General features: G+C 41.4%; 2 protein-coding genes across 3 annotated transcripts; both read left to right on the forward strand.

Annotated features, from left to right (window-relative positions):
- Positions 1-3839: 3839 nt before the first annotated feature.
- On the forward strand, positions 3840-10148 carry tmem88b (transmembrane protein 88 b). The gene is made up of 3 exons (XM_005748097.1): positions 3840-4492; positions 6885-7295; positions 9115-10148. Exons 2-3 carry the CDS (start codon positions 6891-6893, stop codon positions 9397-9399), a joined length of 690 nt encoding a protein of 229 aa, XP_005748154.1. The 5' UTR covers positions 3840-4492; positions 6885-6890; the 3' UTR covers positions 9400-10148.
- A 4697-nt stretch (positions 10149-14845) lies between these two features.
- On the forward strand, positions 14846-17404 carry LOC102209224 (calcium-binding protein 2-like). Of its 2 annotated transcripts, none has more exons than XM_005748102.2 (8): positions 14846-14980; positions 15185-15247; positions 15384-15534; positions 16062-16092; positions 16507-16650; positions 16797-16906; positions 17035-17182; positions 17337-17404. In XM_005748102.2, exons 2-8 carry the CDS (start codon positions 15186-15188, stop codon positions 17363-17365), a joined length of 675 nt encoding a protein of 224 aa, XP_005748159.1. In that variant the 5' UTR covers positions 14846-14980; position 15185; the 3' UTR covers positions 17366-17404. The 2 variants fall into 2 exon arrangements, with proteins under 2 accessions (XP_005748159.1, XP_005748160.1); XM_005748103.2 differs by having other exon boundaries at positions 14846-14975.
- Positions 17405-18058: the final 654 nt, after the last annotated feature.

The following is an 18058-nucleotide window of genomic DNA, read 5'->3' on the forward strand; positions in this document are numbered from 1 at the left end:
GGCCATCTGCTGCGACCGGTTGGGGTGAGAGAAGGAAGACAGGATAAAAGACATGACAAGCCATTTCCATCAAACTATGTGATATCACTGTCGCCAACTCAGAAGGTCCTATGTTTGGTTCCTGCTTTCCGAAACCTGACACCTAACTCATTATTCGGTCCATATCAGAACAGATATTCAGCATGATTTTTTTTTACCCCACTGAGATCTCAATTGTTTTCCAAGTCTTCCATTAATTGTTTTTGAACTGTATTTATTTATTTATTCCACTCTAAGAACCACTTGTTGTTAATTCTTATAATAATCGAGTGCTCGAATGCAAATGTTTCTCAATAATACCACTGAAGGAAGCTGCGCAGTGAAGTTAAAGCAGCACAAACTTGGGAATGTGTTGGTGATGCATTAAAGTATATCTTATAGATCCTAGTTAGTCGGTTCTACACTGCTGGACCTGCAGCTAACACAGTTTGGAAAATTGGGCCACTGTCATGATACTCATCATGTATCGCCAGGCTTTTAGGTTTGCTACTTTGTATCAACACTGGTCAAAAAATCCACTGAAACATATTTATTACCTCAAAATAAAAAAAATGAAAATATATATTACCTTTTCTATATTTGATTTGAAACACAGAGCTCTCTGTGACACAATTTGCCGAAAAATCAATCGCCACATAGATCCTGTCAAAGCCTTCATTAATGTGAGCGCACACATGGAGGAGCAAGACACACTTTTTTGTGTTAGCTGTGTCCAGCTTGTTTCAAAGTATTCATTAGCTGCACCTCTGAATACAACAGCTTGAACCTCTCTGATGATCCGTCTGCGCTAACCATCTTCTTGCGCCTCTCTTCTTATTTATAGCACACATTCAGCCACCTCACCGCTCTAAAATATGTCACAACCCTCCTTCAAACCATTTAAAAACAGTCATATCCTTTGGCTGTGACATATGTTTGGCGCAGCTTTGTTATTCACGTCCTCACCTCGGGCTTGCTATTGTTAGACAAGCGTGTGAAAAAATACGGCTAGAGTAATCTAAAAGTTTCCAGTTGGACATCAGAACCCAGGATAAACTAAGGAAGGAGATTGCACAAGCAGAAAAACCTAAGAGATAGCAGAGCAGGAAACAGCACAAAGCAATAACAGACCTGCCAGGCTTTCCTCACAGATTATACGACAACAAGTCACACAGAGAACGCATTCAAGTTTGCTTTAGATTGCTCTTTGTTTACACCACCACAGCCACCAATGAGCACTAGTGCAAAAAGGTAGTATGTCAATGCTTCAAGTAACTTCTAGTCAGACAAGTCCTGGTAAGACGCATAAGCTACGTGGTTTATAAGAATCTATCTGCTCAGATGGTGATTTATTCTGGTCAAAGTCACACCTCAGGTTTAGTGTGATGAGCAGCAGTAGCAGCAGTCCGATAATAAACAGATGTAAGATGTTGCAAGAAACATGAAGAATGGGAGATTACACTGATAGAAAGCAGTGAGGTAAGACGGCAACATCCCAAGAGACCCGCAAAGGCTGTAATCAGTGAAATGATAAAAGATCAGAGCATAAGCAAAATAATTAGTGTTGTCTGATCCTGATTTTCCAGCCCTTTTCCTCTGCTTTGAGCTTGCACTGTTTATTTACTTAAAGCCCTTCTTTGGCCTCTTTATTATCCCCAGTTACCCAATAAATCTGAAGACATCAATGGGACAGCTATACGTGGTATGTAGAACTAGAGGTGACCTTTCTGCTTAATGTAGCAGAAACGTATAAGCCTTTATGCTACAGTAGAAATGTCACTACTTCAGATCTTGGTTGTTTTTTGTATGATCTCGACATTACAGATGAAATAGTTACTTCACAGCCTTTGCTCTCATGCTCAGTAAGAGCAGCGTAAACAAACATCAAAGTTTGATCGCCCTGATTACGCCGCTTGCTAGTGATTGCATAGCTGAAGTATTTTTTTCTTGGCTGAGACGAGAGCGTTGGCTCTCTTATCGCCACCTGACTGCAGCGGGGTGGACAGATAGACAGACGGAGGTGGTCTTCCTGTGTGTTTTCAAGCAGGATTTCCTTCAGCCTGTCCTCCTGCTGGCCCCATGGCCTCTAGCTTAACCCGAGGACATGGTGACCTGCCAACGTTCTGTCACTGCGCACGGGAGTTTTATACCATAGAGGGTGTTTTTAGCATTTAGAAAAAACATTTGTCATAATATAAGTGTGTAATTTTACTTTTTAATAATCTTTAGCTATTATTTCTGTTATCTAAGGACAAAAGCTATACATGTGACTTCAAACTGATTACACAAAAAAACCCATGAAGCATCTATATTTATATTAAATCTATTAGTGCTTAAATTCTTTAATTTTATACTTTATCAGGTACCTGGCTGATTTGAACCCAACAGCACAGACAGAACTATTGCTGGATATTGATCAGGTCTTCAAAGCTGCAGACAGCTTTGTCGAGCCCTGACAACAGGATGTGTTAAGAGCAACAACGTGACGCAGTATTTAAAGACAATGTGTTTTAAGCGGACGGCGCAGGTCAAATCAGTGTTTCCTCTACTTAAAAATCTTTTTAGCTAATCTAAAACTCATTTCTATGAAGACCTACTAAACATAAATGCAACTTGAGCATTTGTTTTTATTTTAGAAAGAAAACTGAACTATGTTGTAACACTGCACCATGTAAAATGTAGCGGATCAGTGTAGTCAGTATATTTAAGGAACAGGGGCATGAACTACGCAACAAAAAACATGTATTAAACATTACTGCACTAAAAACGACACACACATATGTTTTTATATCTTTGTGGGGACATCTAATTGACTAGCCGCTTACCCTAACCATCAACAATGACTCCCTAACCCTAATCCTAACCTTCAGACCAAACCTAACCATAACCTAATTGTATCCCTGACACTAAAACCACATTTTGAGTCTCAAAAATGCCTTCAAACTTTCCGGGACCGAGAGTTTGGTCCCCACAAGTGTAGTAAACTTCCAATTTTTGATCCCCACAAAGACATATAAACACAGACACACACACACATGGTCAAGCTAAATCTAGATCTAGATCAGCTCTCACTAAACGTAGTGATTCTCTGTGCATGTAGCACAAAGAGGGCGCTATCGTGGACTCAAACCAACTTTTCATGCTTGCACGGCAATGCCACACACTGGTGTCACAGACTACCTCTAAGACCCACAGAGGTCCAAATCACACCTTCATGATTTATAATAACAACGTAACCAAAAACTCCTTTTAAAAGGATTGAAAGTCAGCATTTCAGCACAAACGCCTCACACCAACTGTCAAGCACGGAGGTGGAGCGGTGATGATGGGGGCTTGTTTTGCATCCGCAGGACCTGGGCATCTCACAGTCACTGAGTCAACCATGAACTCCTCTGTATATAAAGTATTCTAGAGTCAACGTGAGACCATCTGTCTGACAGCTAAAGCTTGGCCCAGACTGGGCACTGCAGCAGCCACGTCAAAGTCAACCTGACTGAAATGCTGTGTTGACACCTTAAGAGAGCTGTGTACGTCAGATGGCATCATCTGCCTCTTATCAACTCCAGCTGAGTTTATCATCCTGTACGTTTAAATCACTGGTTAACATTTTCTAAAGCAGTTTTTGGACTCTGTAATACAAATAAACATGATAAAAAGAATGTGCTCGGCTCCGTGGTACCTCCACCTTTAAGACAAACCAAGTCTGCCTCTACTGCCCTTCCCCCCCTTTTTTCTGCTTTCCTGCACCTCAACTTATCAGGTCAGCCGCCTCATTCTGACCCCTAACACACAACACCCAGCCCCCATTGCAACAGGGAGAGGGTGAAGGGGTGTAGCATGTCCTGGATAAGAGAGGTGGAATGTGTGCAGTGAGAGGAGTTGCAGGAGAAAAGCAGGGGGGGTTTGATAAGTTTGATGGGTGGGGAGAAAGTGGGATGGATGCAGGGAGTGCAGGAGGAGGGGAGATACAGCACTCTGGACTCAATCAGATGGGGGGTAAAAAGAGGAGGGCAGAGACAGAAGTTTGACATACCGAAGACAAAGACCACAGCAACTGGAAGCTTCGGTTATTTCCACCATCATCTCTGCACCACTTCGTCCACAGCAACAATTTGATCGGTGGATTGGAGAAGACGACAGAAGATTTAGGACGCAATCTTTTCCACTGACATCTCAGGATATCTGACGGAAACCAAAAGCAAAGCTGCAGGACACCAATTTATCACCTAAAGAGATAAGGCTTCAAAGGGGAACCTCCAAGAAGATCTCAAAGCCTGTTTTAACTTCACTCTGGAGAACTGGAAAAGAACAGCTGAAGGAATAAAAGCAGAACGAAAGAGCTTCATTAAAGTGTGCAGGGAGTGCACGAGTGTGGCTGACAGACTGGTCACAAGTCTTCTGCAGAAGAAGTGAGAAAAGCAGCAAAAATCTGGAGGAGGAACAGCAAGAGGTCCACCGGGCCCCACAGCACAACGTGAGTACGACCTCAAACCATGAAATCATATTAACACTGAACAGCTGAGATATAAGTTACTACACTGAAGCTAAAACACTGTTTACATCTATTGAGTGATGTTCAACAGAACGTAATGAGTATAAGAGACAAACAAGTATTATTGCAGCTATTTTGTTCCAGATAATAGAAAAGAAAGAAAAAACAACAGAAAATCTCCCTGAATCAATGAAGCATGACAGCACTGAGACCTAGCTTATCCACAATATAGCGCTACACATTATGACACAAAAATAAACTCAAAAAGAAAACAAAAGATCCTCATACAGTAGCTTCATTAACCTCGCTGCTCAGTTTTCCATATTTGAGCTAAACGAAATAAGCTATTTAGTTACGACACAACACGTTACTCCACGAAAAGTAAGAACAGTGAGTAAAATGGGCGGAGTCCTTAAATGTATTTTCAGTAAGCTGCACAATGAGTCACCTCACACACACACACACGCATGTGCGCATACACACTTTCCTGCCAGTCCTTCCTCTATGACCTTCCACCTTACAAAAACACTTGGGATAACAATGGGACACAGGCGTGGAAAAATTAACACTAAAGCACCCAGGACAGCATCGCGAAAGCCCCGGATCTGCTGTACCTGCTGAGATCCAGCGAGTCCAACGTTAGCCGATATATTTTGAAGGTTACTTTTTGTTCGACTTGAGCTTTAAGTGCGCACAGCGTGCACACACGGCCATCTTACCTGACCTTTCTGACTTTACACGATTAAACGGCCTCACCCGTTTTTGTTTGTACAAAAAGCTGCTGTTGTGCACGCAACTTCCATCTTGCCATCACAATGAACCACTCATTACACACATCACACCACCGCCAGCACAGGCATAGTCCTCCACTGGTTCCTGCACAGGACAGATTCTAATGTGCTCAATTTTTGTCCACACAGCATTCCCGTACGGCAGAAATATGAATTTGTGACTCGTTCAAGTCAAAGAAAAGATGGCCTTCCTATCAGTGTGTGGCAACGCTTTTAAAAATAAAAGGATGACAGGTTGAGTAGGTCTTTCCTGTTGGGATTTTTCCGGCACTGAAGCTTTTTCTGGCAGCTTGCAAAGCCGTGGTACTCTCACGTCCTCTCTCCAACATGGTCATCGCTGTCTCCTGACCTCAGAGAAGTGAGGATATCCTGCAGCAGACGCAGCTGCGTACCCCATAAAATCTGCCCTAGCGCAAAAAGAATGCAACGTCCTGGTGGAAGATCTCTTAAATATCAACCCGATTTTTTGTTATATAAAATTGCCATAACTTGTTCTTAATATTTCATGCTCACGAGGCCATTATTTACAAAAGTTAAATGACTCTATACACTTTATGAAACATTTGATTTCCATAAAATGCCTAACATCTTGCAATAATGGCACCTTGGCCATTAATAATATTGCGGGAAAATGGATGGATGGATAATTTTAAGGTTTTTTTGTTTTAATTAACCAAAATATTTAACCCCGTCCCCTGCAATATTGTGAATATGTTAGATTATTGTTCTAAAAGACAGATAGGTTGAACATAACATTACCCCAACATATTTACATTAGTAAACCGCATCGTTTTTGTGTCGTTCCATATTGTTAATACGTTTTGTGTTGGGAGAATTATTCAATTCACTTCAACACAATTTATATACAAGTCAACCAAAAGTAATATATCCAAACCTGTGACCAACTCCTTTTAAACTGTCGATCCTTTATTGATCTCTTCCGATGTCAAAAAATTGCTAAATCCCGAGAAAACGCGACCATTATTTTAACACAAAGTAAGCGAATAATTCGTTGTAGTAGCAAAGTCATGGGTATTATTGAGCTGGTGCTTCACTGAGCTACAGTGAAAATTCTAAGGGTTCGATTTGTAACGGTGGACTGTTTTACTAGTACAAGATATATCTGTGATCAACAACCAGCCTGAGGAGTTAAACCTTTTTCTTTAGTAGCATCGGTGCTTGCAGAGGCACAACACACAACACCACATAGCCACAGTTACATGTGCAAACAACACCCACATGTACAAACTTAGCCTTGATCTCTCCACTTCACAAACTACATATAACAATGATGGGGCCTTTTCCTTTTGGCCAATCAGCTCGCTGATAATCATCACCTCACAGATGGCATCACACGAGGCTTCCTAGCTTCCTGACAGAAAAAGCATGTAACCTCTTAGTGAACCCACAACCACTAACTCAGTGGTTTTGGTCACTTTGACACCTGACTGCTCACACAGTCTCCAACCACCAACACATTGGCCACACATACAACACCTTCAAAACACCTGCAATGATGTGCACAATCTCCTCATCCTTGATGTTGATTCAGACCAAGTTCCGATTTCTTTTTCTTCACACAGTTCGTTATGAGTATGGCCGGTACTCTCGAGAGGGGGGCACACCATCAGGCCTTGGACTTGTCTGAGGAACTGCCACCTCACCACCACCACCACCACACCAACCACCACCAGCAGCAGCATCTTCACCATTCCAACTCCCTGGCATCCACCGCGGCTGTGGGTGGAGGGAGAGAAACACCTTCACGTGTGGTTGTGCCTCCTCCTTATTCTGCAGCTGAGAGTGGCGGCGGGGGAAGCGAGGCTCCTCTGGAGCTGCGGGGATCTCTCGACTGCTGGGCCTGCTCGGTGCTGGTGACCGCTCAGAACGTGCTGATCGCCGCAATCAACGCGTGCCTCGCTGGACTGGTGTTCGGGATCATCCTGACACCAGCCATCGTCATGGTTGTGTTTGGCTTCCTCTGTCACTCTACAGTAAGAGAAGGGTAAACGGGGAGCGAATGAACGGGAACGTGTGAAGACTGTGTGAACTCTTCGTGCTCTTCTTCTGCACCGCGGCATTCAGGCGCAATTTAAACTCGATTAGCACATCTGCATGCATCCTCCGACGCATTTCATAATAACTCATAGAGCTATTTGCTCTCAAAAATCATGCATCGCAGACATTTGAAACCACCGGAGTATGTAAGGAGAGATGCTGAGTGGAGATGATTGCATCAATCTTTTTATGAAATATCTACAAGTCCTAATCTTGTAACTTTTATCCACAAGTTTGAAATAGTTGTGCTTGGGGCTTAGGGAGTGCTTTGGCTTTTATCATCGATGAGAGGTTTTATAATCTGATAAGTCTCAGATTCTTTTAGATGTTGAGGAGAAACAACTGGACTGGGCAAGTGGCCAGGAGTAGGATAGGCATTAGAGCACAAACCTTTAAAAAATGTCTGCTTTAGGGATTAAAATACACTTTTTAACATATGATTGTGAAAGCATAATATCGGAAAAACATAAATATTAAAAACTAAACACAGAATTGCATGTGAGGAAACAATATCTTTGAAAAGCACATACAGCTAAAACCAAGCTGCTCACTTAACATCGTATGCAGAAGCATCACCTGGACTAAACCAAAAAGTCATGGTGGATCAGAGGCTTTCACACATACCAATGGCACTTGTGTAGGCCTCCTTAATAACCAGAGGGACCAGGATTCTCTCATGTTCTCTCACAGTAAGACCTCATGTGACACCAGCTTAGAAAAGGATTAACCAGGATCTGGGAGGGTGAAGAAAGGAGAAAATTCGGGAGAAATAAAAAGGGGCCGAAGAAAAAAAACATATAAAGAAAGTAAGTTGGATCCAAGTATTTAAGAAAACACAACCACACATGCAATATATATACAACTTTTTGCAAAAAAGAAACAAGTGCATTCCTTTCCCAGTACACCCTGCCTCAGATCTGGAGGCATTCAGGAGCTCTCACGATTTTAAAACAAACACGGGCATACTTGTCCGAGTCTTATCTTCTACGACTCCTATTCTAAACGCTTCCTCCGTTAACTCACTATATTATATTTTTATGCAGAAGGTTCGTTGTTTTTATCTTAAAAGTAAGATTAAATCAGCTATACGGCTTTAAGACTGCACGACTTTAATCATTTAAAAGAACAATATAGAAGACCTTATTTCAAATTCCAGTGGATTCTGGTGCACAACTCTTGCCTTGCTTTGCCCTTTTTGCAACTCTACAGACAAAGGTTGACAGAGGTTTGAGTTTAGTGTTTCCCATGTCATTCTTACTTTCTTGCAGCCTGCACTTTGCTCGTGCATTCATATGTTCACTTCACAGGCTTATAGGGATAATTCAGACATACCGCCTCTCCTCCTCTTCCACATTCATATCTTGAACCCATCACCTTTTCTTCCACTCCCACTGTGCTATTGCACATACTTTGACATAGAGCATCAATCCAGCTCACAGTAGCTTCAACCAACGTCTTTTTAGTTCCATTAATTTTTCTCAGACATGCACATGTTTATGTGTGTGCGAGAGAATGAGAGTGTTATATCTCAGACTACCAACTGGTATCTGTCCTCACCTCATACACACATACCGCATACACTACGTCATCCTCTGGATTGTGATGGCGGCCGGCAGATCAGCCAAGGTTTTCGTGTGTGCGACTATGTGGGAGCGGAGCCTTCTTAAAAAATGTATCATCCTGGGTAAAGTTGCAAAATAAAGGTTTAAAATGATGACTGACTGAAAACACTAAAGTTTGCCATGTGGTCTGCAGGTGCGCCCCCATGGAACTACACCCTACTGCTCAGACCTACTGACCGATGGAGGCTGTGTGGCTTTGCTGGTGGTGGGCTTCCTCTTGGTCACCCCTCTGCTAGTCCTGGCGCTGGCTGCATACTGTCGTCTGGCCCGACACCTCCAGCTGGGCCTGTGTTTCATTCCATACAGCCGGGCCGTGTACAAGAACCTCCCGGCCACCCAGCATCGTGGCCTGGGCACGGGCTGCTGCGGGGGTCGAGATGCTGCTGATGGCGGTGGAAAGGGGAAGGTCTGGGTGTGAGATGACTGTGGGCTTGGTAAAGGGGAAAAGAAAACGGGGTGAGAAAAGACCTTTAGATTAAGTAAAGGGGCACGAACAAAAAAAGAGGGGTTAAGAAAAGGCAGCAGATGTCAGGAAAATTGAGATATGTGAACTATAATTATCTTGTAACTTTCTAGTTACAATATTGCCTCAGCATTATGGAAAAAAACGAATCCATACAAAGCGTGTATACTTCAAATGAAACTAAAACAAATGCAAATTCCACTTTGTTAAATAACACGGTCTCAATAAGAGAGCCTGTTCAAGTCAATAAATTACAGCCGAGACAAAAAGACACTTACATGATGGTCTGGTTTATTTTATGTGTTTTTAAGTGATTGAGAGGAAGCTGAACATCTGAAAAACATCAAATCCCACAAAGGTTGTACTGACACTTCACAGCTGTATCCTGTCACATTTATGTTATAATGAGAAACATTTATATGTCTAGTGTAGTTTTCTTTTTAGCTGTTGCAAACTGTAACTGCATTCTTGTTGCATGTTTTGTTTCCTTTTTTTAAATAAATAAAGTTAGCTGGTGTGGTCTGCCGTTTTATTAGCGCGAGTTTACAGAGTTCAAAAGCAGTTTAAACAGGAGCGGTCCATTCATCCACCAGAGCGACTGTCAGAGCCGACTGGAGCAACAACAACTGTTTTAGGGGAACGATGAAATCCACCAACGTTAGCCTTTTTGACTGTTGTCAGCCAATAAACAAATAAGATGTGTTGTTATTGTTATTGTTTATTGTTATTGTTATTGTTATGTCTATATTATTGTTGAAGTCCTAAATGAAGTGTTTGTGCACCACGTACAGTAAGACAGGCATGGAGAACAGCACTGACTGGGAGGCTTTGAACAGATGACACACTCAGTTCAAATCAACATATAAGACTTTAAGAATGCACAAGCATCTACCTAAAATCTATTTATTTAATCTATCATCTTTGATATTTTTAGGTACAATTGTAATGTATTTTTTTTTCATCTCTGTTAAATAAACAGGCAGCCGTAAAGTATGAAATATTGATATACAAAAACATAAATTTGTTTACTGTCACAGTGGCTGATAGTGCCACACAGGCCTCAGCGCGAGCTTGAAGCCATTATAATAATGTTTAAGTTGTTTAATGTGTAGGTGCTCACGATAAACAGATTTTGAATGAAAGCCGGGAACTTCGGTAGCACAAAAACTGTCAATTCTTTGTGCACATATGGATCAGTCCCTCTTATTACCATGATTTCCCCTTAAGGTGTTTCCAAAGGCACCGTGTTAATGCCAGTCATACACAAAAATATAAACAGTATTCTATTTAGTTGGCGATAACTTTGCTTTTAGTCTTTAATCAGAAAGCCTTAAATTGGCTAGTTAAGTATCGGGCTAACGTTTAAAGCTTTCACTTGAGTGAAGTCACATTACTGTTACTGCTAAGTAATGTTAGCTAATTTCACAGCATTTCATACATCACCTCACCATAACTGCTATAACAGCGCTGCCATATTGTATCATACTCAGTGCATTTCAATCATCATAGCAAAACAATTATTTTAAAAAATTAGCATGTGTAACGTACACACACTGGAAAATTATGTACTAGGGCTTACGCAAAGTGCCCCCTGTGAAAAGGTGCAAATCCTTTTTGCAGACCTTTCAGGTGGATTTGTTCCTTGTGTTATCCATACTTTGTATTTGTTGTTTTTCAGCAAACACTTATAACAGCAACCTCCAGGAATGTGCGCAAAGTCTACGCTGACTGTAGACGGTTACGTCTTTTCATTGGCCCGGAGTCTACGGTGAGCGTAGACACTGTAGACTCGGGCCAATAGGAGCGTCGGCTCCCACTGTAGACGACCAATCGTCTGCTCGACGGAAGTTGCGTCACCAAAACAACAACACGCAGCGGAACAGCGAAGAAGCCGGCAAGTCCGCTGTTTTTATGGAAACTGGCATTTCTTTTATGTTTACGCTAATTTATCGACTCTGGATTTAGCGGAAATTACACGATAGCGCATTTAAGCCTTTTTCTTTGTGGTAAATGTTAGCCGCGCGCTAGCCGACATCTACTGTATTACGCCCATTTCTAGTCTTTTCAGTGGCTACAACTGATGTTGGCGACATTAGCAAGTCATGTTGTAAATCCAGATGCCCATGCACCTCGTCAGGCCTGGTGAGAAGTATGGTCTTCACCAAACCTGCACACAGCAGCTGCTCAGCCATCACTCACGCACAGAGGGTATCCACGCGCCTTCAAGTCAACACGATGCTTTCCGTGGCTCGTTACAAACGATCTGAGATATATGAAGTAGTACGTGTATTTAATATCATACTAGGCAGATTTACCGCACTGCCATTTACTACACATTTACCCGTGTTTGGCTATTGTCAGTACATGCACAATGATTGTTGATGGTAACATGTATGATTCCAGCCTACCTGATGGGCACTTTTGACTTTTTGCAGTTCAGCTCACTGATTGACTATCCTGCAGTGCTGTTTTCCTGTATTCCTGTTTCATCCACTTTAATAAAGTGTCCTGTGTTACAGTAACAGTGAGTTGTGGATTTACTTAATGAATGTCCAAGTTGGGCTTTAATCTGTCTTAGACATGTAGACACAACTATGTAGAAACACATAACAGACCTGAACCAAAGAAGCAATGTGTACAAGCAGGCAAAGACAAGTTTTGGAAGTATTTGTACAACACATGCCTCCGCAACAACTTCAGTGTTTCCTGGAATTGATTAGGAAACACTAACAGAGCTATTATCTGTTATGTGAGTCAAATTTCCCCAGATAGTCTTGGTTGACATCAGGTGACTGTGAAAGCCATGGTGTATGATCACGCCATTTTCATAATCAACTATTCAGTCTATTTGTCACAGGACAAACATGATCTCTCATAGCAAGTTTCTAATGATTTTACAACTCTTACCTTTGACAAGTGAACCCTAACATGGCAGCAAAGTGCAACAATGTCTCTCTGTGTAGGGATCAGGAGTTCAGGGCATGCCTTTAATTTCTTGCCTGTCTGTAAATGTCAGTGTCATGGCATGAATAATCCTTCAGATTTTACCAGTTGAAAAGTAAAACAATTACATTGTCAGAAGAACCTAAAAGACTTTGCACATAATAATCACAGAAGAAAAGAAAGGAATTGATTTTCAATTGCTCTTAATTTCAGGGCACTTTCCAACCTGTTGGTTCAAAAGAGCCAAAAGAAAATCCTCATCGATGTTGGAGTAAAAACTAGATGCTTTTATTGGAATATACACTGATAATGCTTACTGTCCTGTCATTGTAAACCAGTCAAAATACATAAATAACACATTGTGATCATGCTGAAGACCACAGACAGCAGTCCAAGCGTCAGGCGGGATAAAGGAGCTGAAAACATCACCTGATAAAGAAAAATCAGACAACAGACTGAATGAATAAAAGAAGGCTTCTTCATTGCACATTTTTCACCAATCACAAGCCTCTTCTCTCACTCTAGACTTTTGACCAATCACCGATCAGGATGAATTGCACTACTGTACTGTCCATCCGACTGTTCGGCAGACAGACATGCTGAGGAGCAAGGCAAAATTTTGCTTTTAGACTTCGGGACTCATTTTATTTCTCCATCTGAAGAAAACTATTCAAGCAGATAGTTATTTGTGGTGAATGAAATACGGTTACAGTTTCAAGAGGTTTTAAGCACTACACGCGAAATCCAAGCACTCTTCATAGATTTCAAATACCAGTATGCACCCCGATTAACGCTGTACTTGTTGAATGAGAAAACGAGTAGGACTGAAACTTTCTTTTCACATGTTATTAGGGGAAAGCGCGTACGCAGTCCCCACTACCATAAATTGTGCAGTTGAGATTCCCACATTTGAGGAATTCACAGAGGTCAGAATTGCCTTTGTGCAATGGCAAAGCCTCGCTCTGGATGAACCACCTTTGTGATCATGGTATCATCCCTGCCAGGTAAGTATGAGTGGGAGACAGCCGGGCGAGGGGTGGGTTTCAGCCGCATACGAGTCAGCCTGACGGTTTTACGGAAATAAGCAGCAACACAATGTTTAGTGGAACACGATCATAATGTGAAATCTAACTCGTTCACCAAATGATTAATGCTATTTTATTGACATGTAATAGTTAATTTGAAAGTTAAATAGGCTGAGATTTTCCCATAATGCTTTGCCGCAATGTATGGGTTCGACGTCGCAGCTTACTTCCGGTCAGCGAGCGTTTTATTTTTAAAAGTTTTGCAAATCATTATACAAACACTAGGCAGTCATTTATGTAATATATTCTGCAAGCGTCCAAAATGATAAGACTAACGTGATAAGTGAGGCTTTCCTTTTTAACTGTGGTTTCATTCAGCCAAATTGACCTGGTGACTGTTAACAGGTGTTTCCCCAGCTTTGCTCACAAAAGATTAATAAAACTGGAGTAAAATGTTAAGAAAAAAATAAGTACACTGTAAAACAAGTCCATATGGGACAAAACATGCGTCGACATTCGTCTATTTTACGAATAAACTGCTCCAGCAATGTCATGCTAGCGTGGCTGTAAGAGTACTGTGAGTTTTGGCGCCATCTAGTGGACCACCGAACACACCGACATGCTAACCCTGACCAGGGGCGGGAGCATGTGCAGTAGGCCAGCTGCTATGAGCCCTGTGAACACACGGCTATTTTGCATAAACGCAAATATTGAATAAAAGTCATCTGGCGTTTAAACAAGAACTTGTTTGGTGAAGTTAAGCTATCAACGTGCACAGTTTTAGCTGCCATAAACGATCCCATACTCGCATACATTACAGTGTAAAGAAAACAGTATAAACGGCTACTCATTAGCAGAGGAGACCTACATTATCCGACACCTGGTGATGCACAAGCTTACCAGCCTGTTAACTTAATTAGTACCCTGAAAGAAAAGTTCAGTTACAGCAGGGGTTATTAATGATTTATTAATCATTGGCTTACCCATGGACTGGCGCGACACCACCGAGTTTAAGGCCTCAAAAGCGACATTTTCAACACTCATCTGAGGAAAGCTGAAGGTGCCATTGAAGATGACGGATGGGCTGTTTTCATACAGGAAAACTTTCTCCATAAAATACGCGACGTATTCAAGGATAAACAGACTGCTGAGTAAATAACATTTAGAGAACGATGTCTGTCTCAAACGCACGTTTAAAAACGTCATTAATTGTCTAATATTTGCTTATATCAGTAAAAGCCCGTGGAGCCTGTAAAAAGAAAGAAATGTCCTGTTTTGCAAGTATTTTTATGACATGTCAGCTTGTGGCTTTATACTTTATACTTTATGCTCAGGCACACATTTGGAGTCAAACCAGCCACAGTCACAGTGCTGCTCCACGTTTTGCTCTCTGATTGCTGGCTGCATGTTTAGCCAGGTGATTACCTGTTAAGCCTCTCTGACGGTGGGAGGTCGAGAGCAGATAGAGCAGAGTATACCAGAGTGAAGCCATTCACAACACAAGAGGAACACCGCTAAAAGGAGGACACGATCTCTTATTGCTCATACTAACTGGACACAGAGGTAAGGTAAGCAATGTGCAGTAGAAAAAACAAGATCAAGTACTAACAGTGATAGAAAACACTGTTTCTTTAAGCATTCCTAAAACTGTTAATTTTCACATTTCCAAACAATAATAATGGATTGCATTCATATAGCGCATATTCACTAATATGTTTAATTGAAGTACAGAGTGCACTTACTGTGGCATGTGTGTCTCTGTTTATCCACAGCATGTCCAAAGCAGGAGAGCGGACCCCTTCAACAACTTCCGCTGACTCAGCCTCAACAGATGGGTAAATTGAGATTTGTGTATCTTCATCAAAGTAGAATAAATTTGTCTAAAAGTATGCACGATTTCCACAACTCTGATGTATAGCAGAGGTCTCTGGTGTCAAATGTGAGGAAGAATTGTGACTTTACATGTTTTAGAAAAGAAGGCGGCACTAAATCTCCCAAGGGAAAGGAGTCCCCATCAGGCTCAGTCTCCGAAACGCCCAAGAAGTCTTTGAAGAAGTCCAAGAAGGTCTCTGAGAGTAAGAACAAAGTCTACATCTCCGTGCTCAACAGTATTTTTGGGGCGGTAAGTATTTTCACCCATTCAAATGTGCTGTACAGCTGTGACCTTTGACCTTTACATATTCAATCACAGTTTTAGCTCAATTTTATATCCCAGTATCAAGTTTTTCTTCACACGCATTTGTTTAAAAAAAAAATCATTATCCATTTAAACGCCATGACAACAGTCACAGGTGTCACATGTTACAATGTCAGGAGCCAGGCGGAGGTGAGACGGTGTGCTTACAGGTGTGCTCCTGATCTTTCTGGAGCTTTTTTCCACTAAGCCTGGTGTGTCTGACGTGTTAGTCGCCCGTTAGCACAAGCTTAGCGTCACAATTCATTAGGATGATCCAAAAGAAGAGCTCCGTCAGAACGAGACCTTTTGTTTTTTGATATGTTTAGAAATGAAAATTACACACAAGTTAGCAATCTTTGATGTCATGGGCATCACACTCATTTACAAAAATGAAATGGTGTCGATTTTATTCTGTTGTGGAGTATTTGACTTTGTTTTTGCTGCTGTGACATGTCTGATTCGCGTGTGTGCAGGACAGAGAACTGGCTCAGGCTGAATTAGACGGTGAGTCTCACTCACACCTACATCAGCGTTACATTTATTACACTGAGGTGTCGGGCCTCAGAGGTGATCGCCTAAAAATCCTGTTTTGTGTTGTCAGTGGTGAATTATTACAGAGTTTAAAGGAACTGTTAATGTTAAAATGACTGCCTAAACCCAGCTTTTGTTTAGTGTTTTAATATTTTAAGCTTTTTTTTTCCAGTTCTTTTTTTTTTATTTCATTTACTTTTTGTTTCTTTCCATCTTCAAAAATCTATTGTATGTTCAAAAGTAGGGAGAAATGTTCCCAGACCACACCTTTTCATTACATACTGCAACTATTTTTCAACAGTTTTCCTTAAATTGTGTGAATTTGGGTGCTAAATGTTATCAGTAACTTTCATGTTCTCTTTGCAACCCCTATGATATTCCTCACAGAGCTGCACGAGGCCTTTAAGGAGTTTGACTACGACCAAGATGGCTACTTGAACTACAAGGACGTGGCTGAGTGCATGAGGACTATGGGATACATGCCCACTGAAATGGAGCTGCTGGAAATAGTGCAACAGATAAAGATGAGAAGTGAGTCCACTGAGAACATGTTTAATGAAATCGACCAGTCGATTTCAAATCTTTATTAAACAGTCAAGTAAAAAAAACAACAACTCCATATTTGGCCATGTTTTGGCCTTTATTGGTTCACTTAACAGCCCCTTTCTTCTTCACAGTGGGCGGGTTAATGGACTTTGAAGACTTCATTGAACTGATGGGACCGAGGATGATGGGCGAGACAGCGGACATGCTGGGACTAAAGGAGCTCCAGTCGGCCTTCATGCAGGTCTGTCAGCTAACGATGACTCAATTACCGCAGTTATCGAATTAGAGCGAATGGACAGAAATCCCAAATAAATGTGCGCACACAGTATCATCGGATACGCACGTCATTTCAAATACTTTGTTTTTCAGTTTGATGTAGACGGAGATGGAATAATCAACCTGGACGAGTTGAAGGAAGCGCTGAAGACCCTGCTGGGGGAGAAGCTGAAGAAAGGAGAACTAGAGGAGATCTTAAAGGAGCTGGATATTAATGCAGATGGGAGCATTGATTTTGAAGGTGAGAAGACATCAGCATGTTCGGGCCATTAACTGATTCATTAGAAGTGTGTGTGTTTTTACACTTTTCAAACTTTTCATCCACATTCACCATTACACTTCTGTCACATAGCCACACACTGACTCAGTTTTCTCTTCTTTCTCCTTTTGCTCAGAGTTTGTGATGATGCTCTCTATTCGCTAATCGTTCGACAGACCGACCAACCATGGACAGACTGCTTTGTTCCACAGCTGTATTCACAGTTAGGCTCACTTGTGTTTGTAACCTAGCTACAGACTTTTACTACATAAAGTGTGGCCTAGCCTTGCAATAATGCTGCATGTGACGAACTTCTGCATGACTCCCACATGTCATCAAATGCAGAATATGCCGAGTGTTATCATTTTGTAGATTCATGAACATTTTGTTGTGATATAGCATGTAAATAAGACTGCAGTGTTTTGCTATTTTAATAAAGAAATCAAACTCACTCATGCCTGTCACTGAAACGTCAGGACACATCACAACGAGCATCACGTCACAGCAGACTTCATCCCAAAAACATCTGTTTTATTGTTTCCAGGTCATTGTTAAACAAAATAGGAATGATAGTGATCATTATTATCCAGAGAATATAAGTTAAATATAAATAAGATCATGTCAGGTCGGCTAGCGTCAGAATTAGAATTGCACATTCAAATCATCAGAAAGAAAAGTTTCACATTTCAGAATCAAATCCCACATCAGGCCGGCATTTAGCGGTGGTGCCGAACCCAATCATAAGCCCAATTTATCCTCCATTTAAAACTCTATAAATATATCACTACATTAAACTTAATCTGCGTATTAATATCATAATTGTTGTTCTTACTATAACGTCAAACTAAACCGTAGCTC

Source organism: Pundamilia nyererei, unplaced genomic scaffold (genome assembly GCF_000239375.1).
Source record: "Pundamilia nyererei isolate P.nyererei 1_Seehausen unplaced genomic scaffold, PunNye1.0 scaffold00213, whole genome shotgun sequence".
Taxonomy (NCBI): Eukaryota; Metazoa; Chordata; class Actinopteri; order Cichliformes; family Cichlidae; genus Pundamilia; species Pundamilia nyererei.

Excerpts from the sequence above, each read along its gene's own strand:
- tmem88b (XM_005748097.1), top strand. The coding sequence starts at position 6,891 with ATGAGTATGGCCGGTACTCTCGAGAGGGGGGCACACCATCAGGCCTTG. Across the intron at positions 7,296-9,114 it reads GCTTCCTCTGTCACTCTACA|GTGCGCCCCCATGGAACTAC; the intron begins GTAAGAGAAGGG and ends TGTGGTCTGCAG.
- LOC102209224 (XM_005748102.2), top strand. The coding sequence starts at position 15,186 with ATGTCCAAAGCAGGAGAGCGGACCCCTTCAACAACTTCCGCTGACTCA. Across the intron at positions 16,093-16,506 it reads GGCTCAGGCTGAATTAGACG|AGCTGCACGAGGCCTTTAAG; the intron begins GTGAGTCTCACT and ends TATTCCTCACAG. Across the intron at positions 16,907-17,034 it reads TCCAGTCGGCCTTCATGCAG|TTTGATGTAGACGGAGATGG; the intron begins GTCTGTCAGCTA and ends TTTGTTTTTCAG.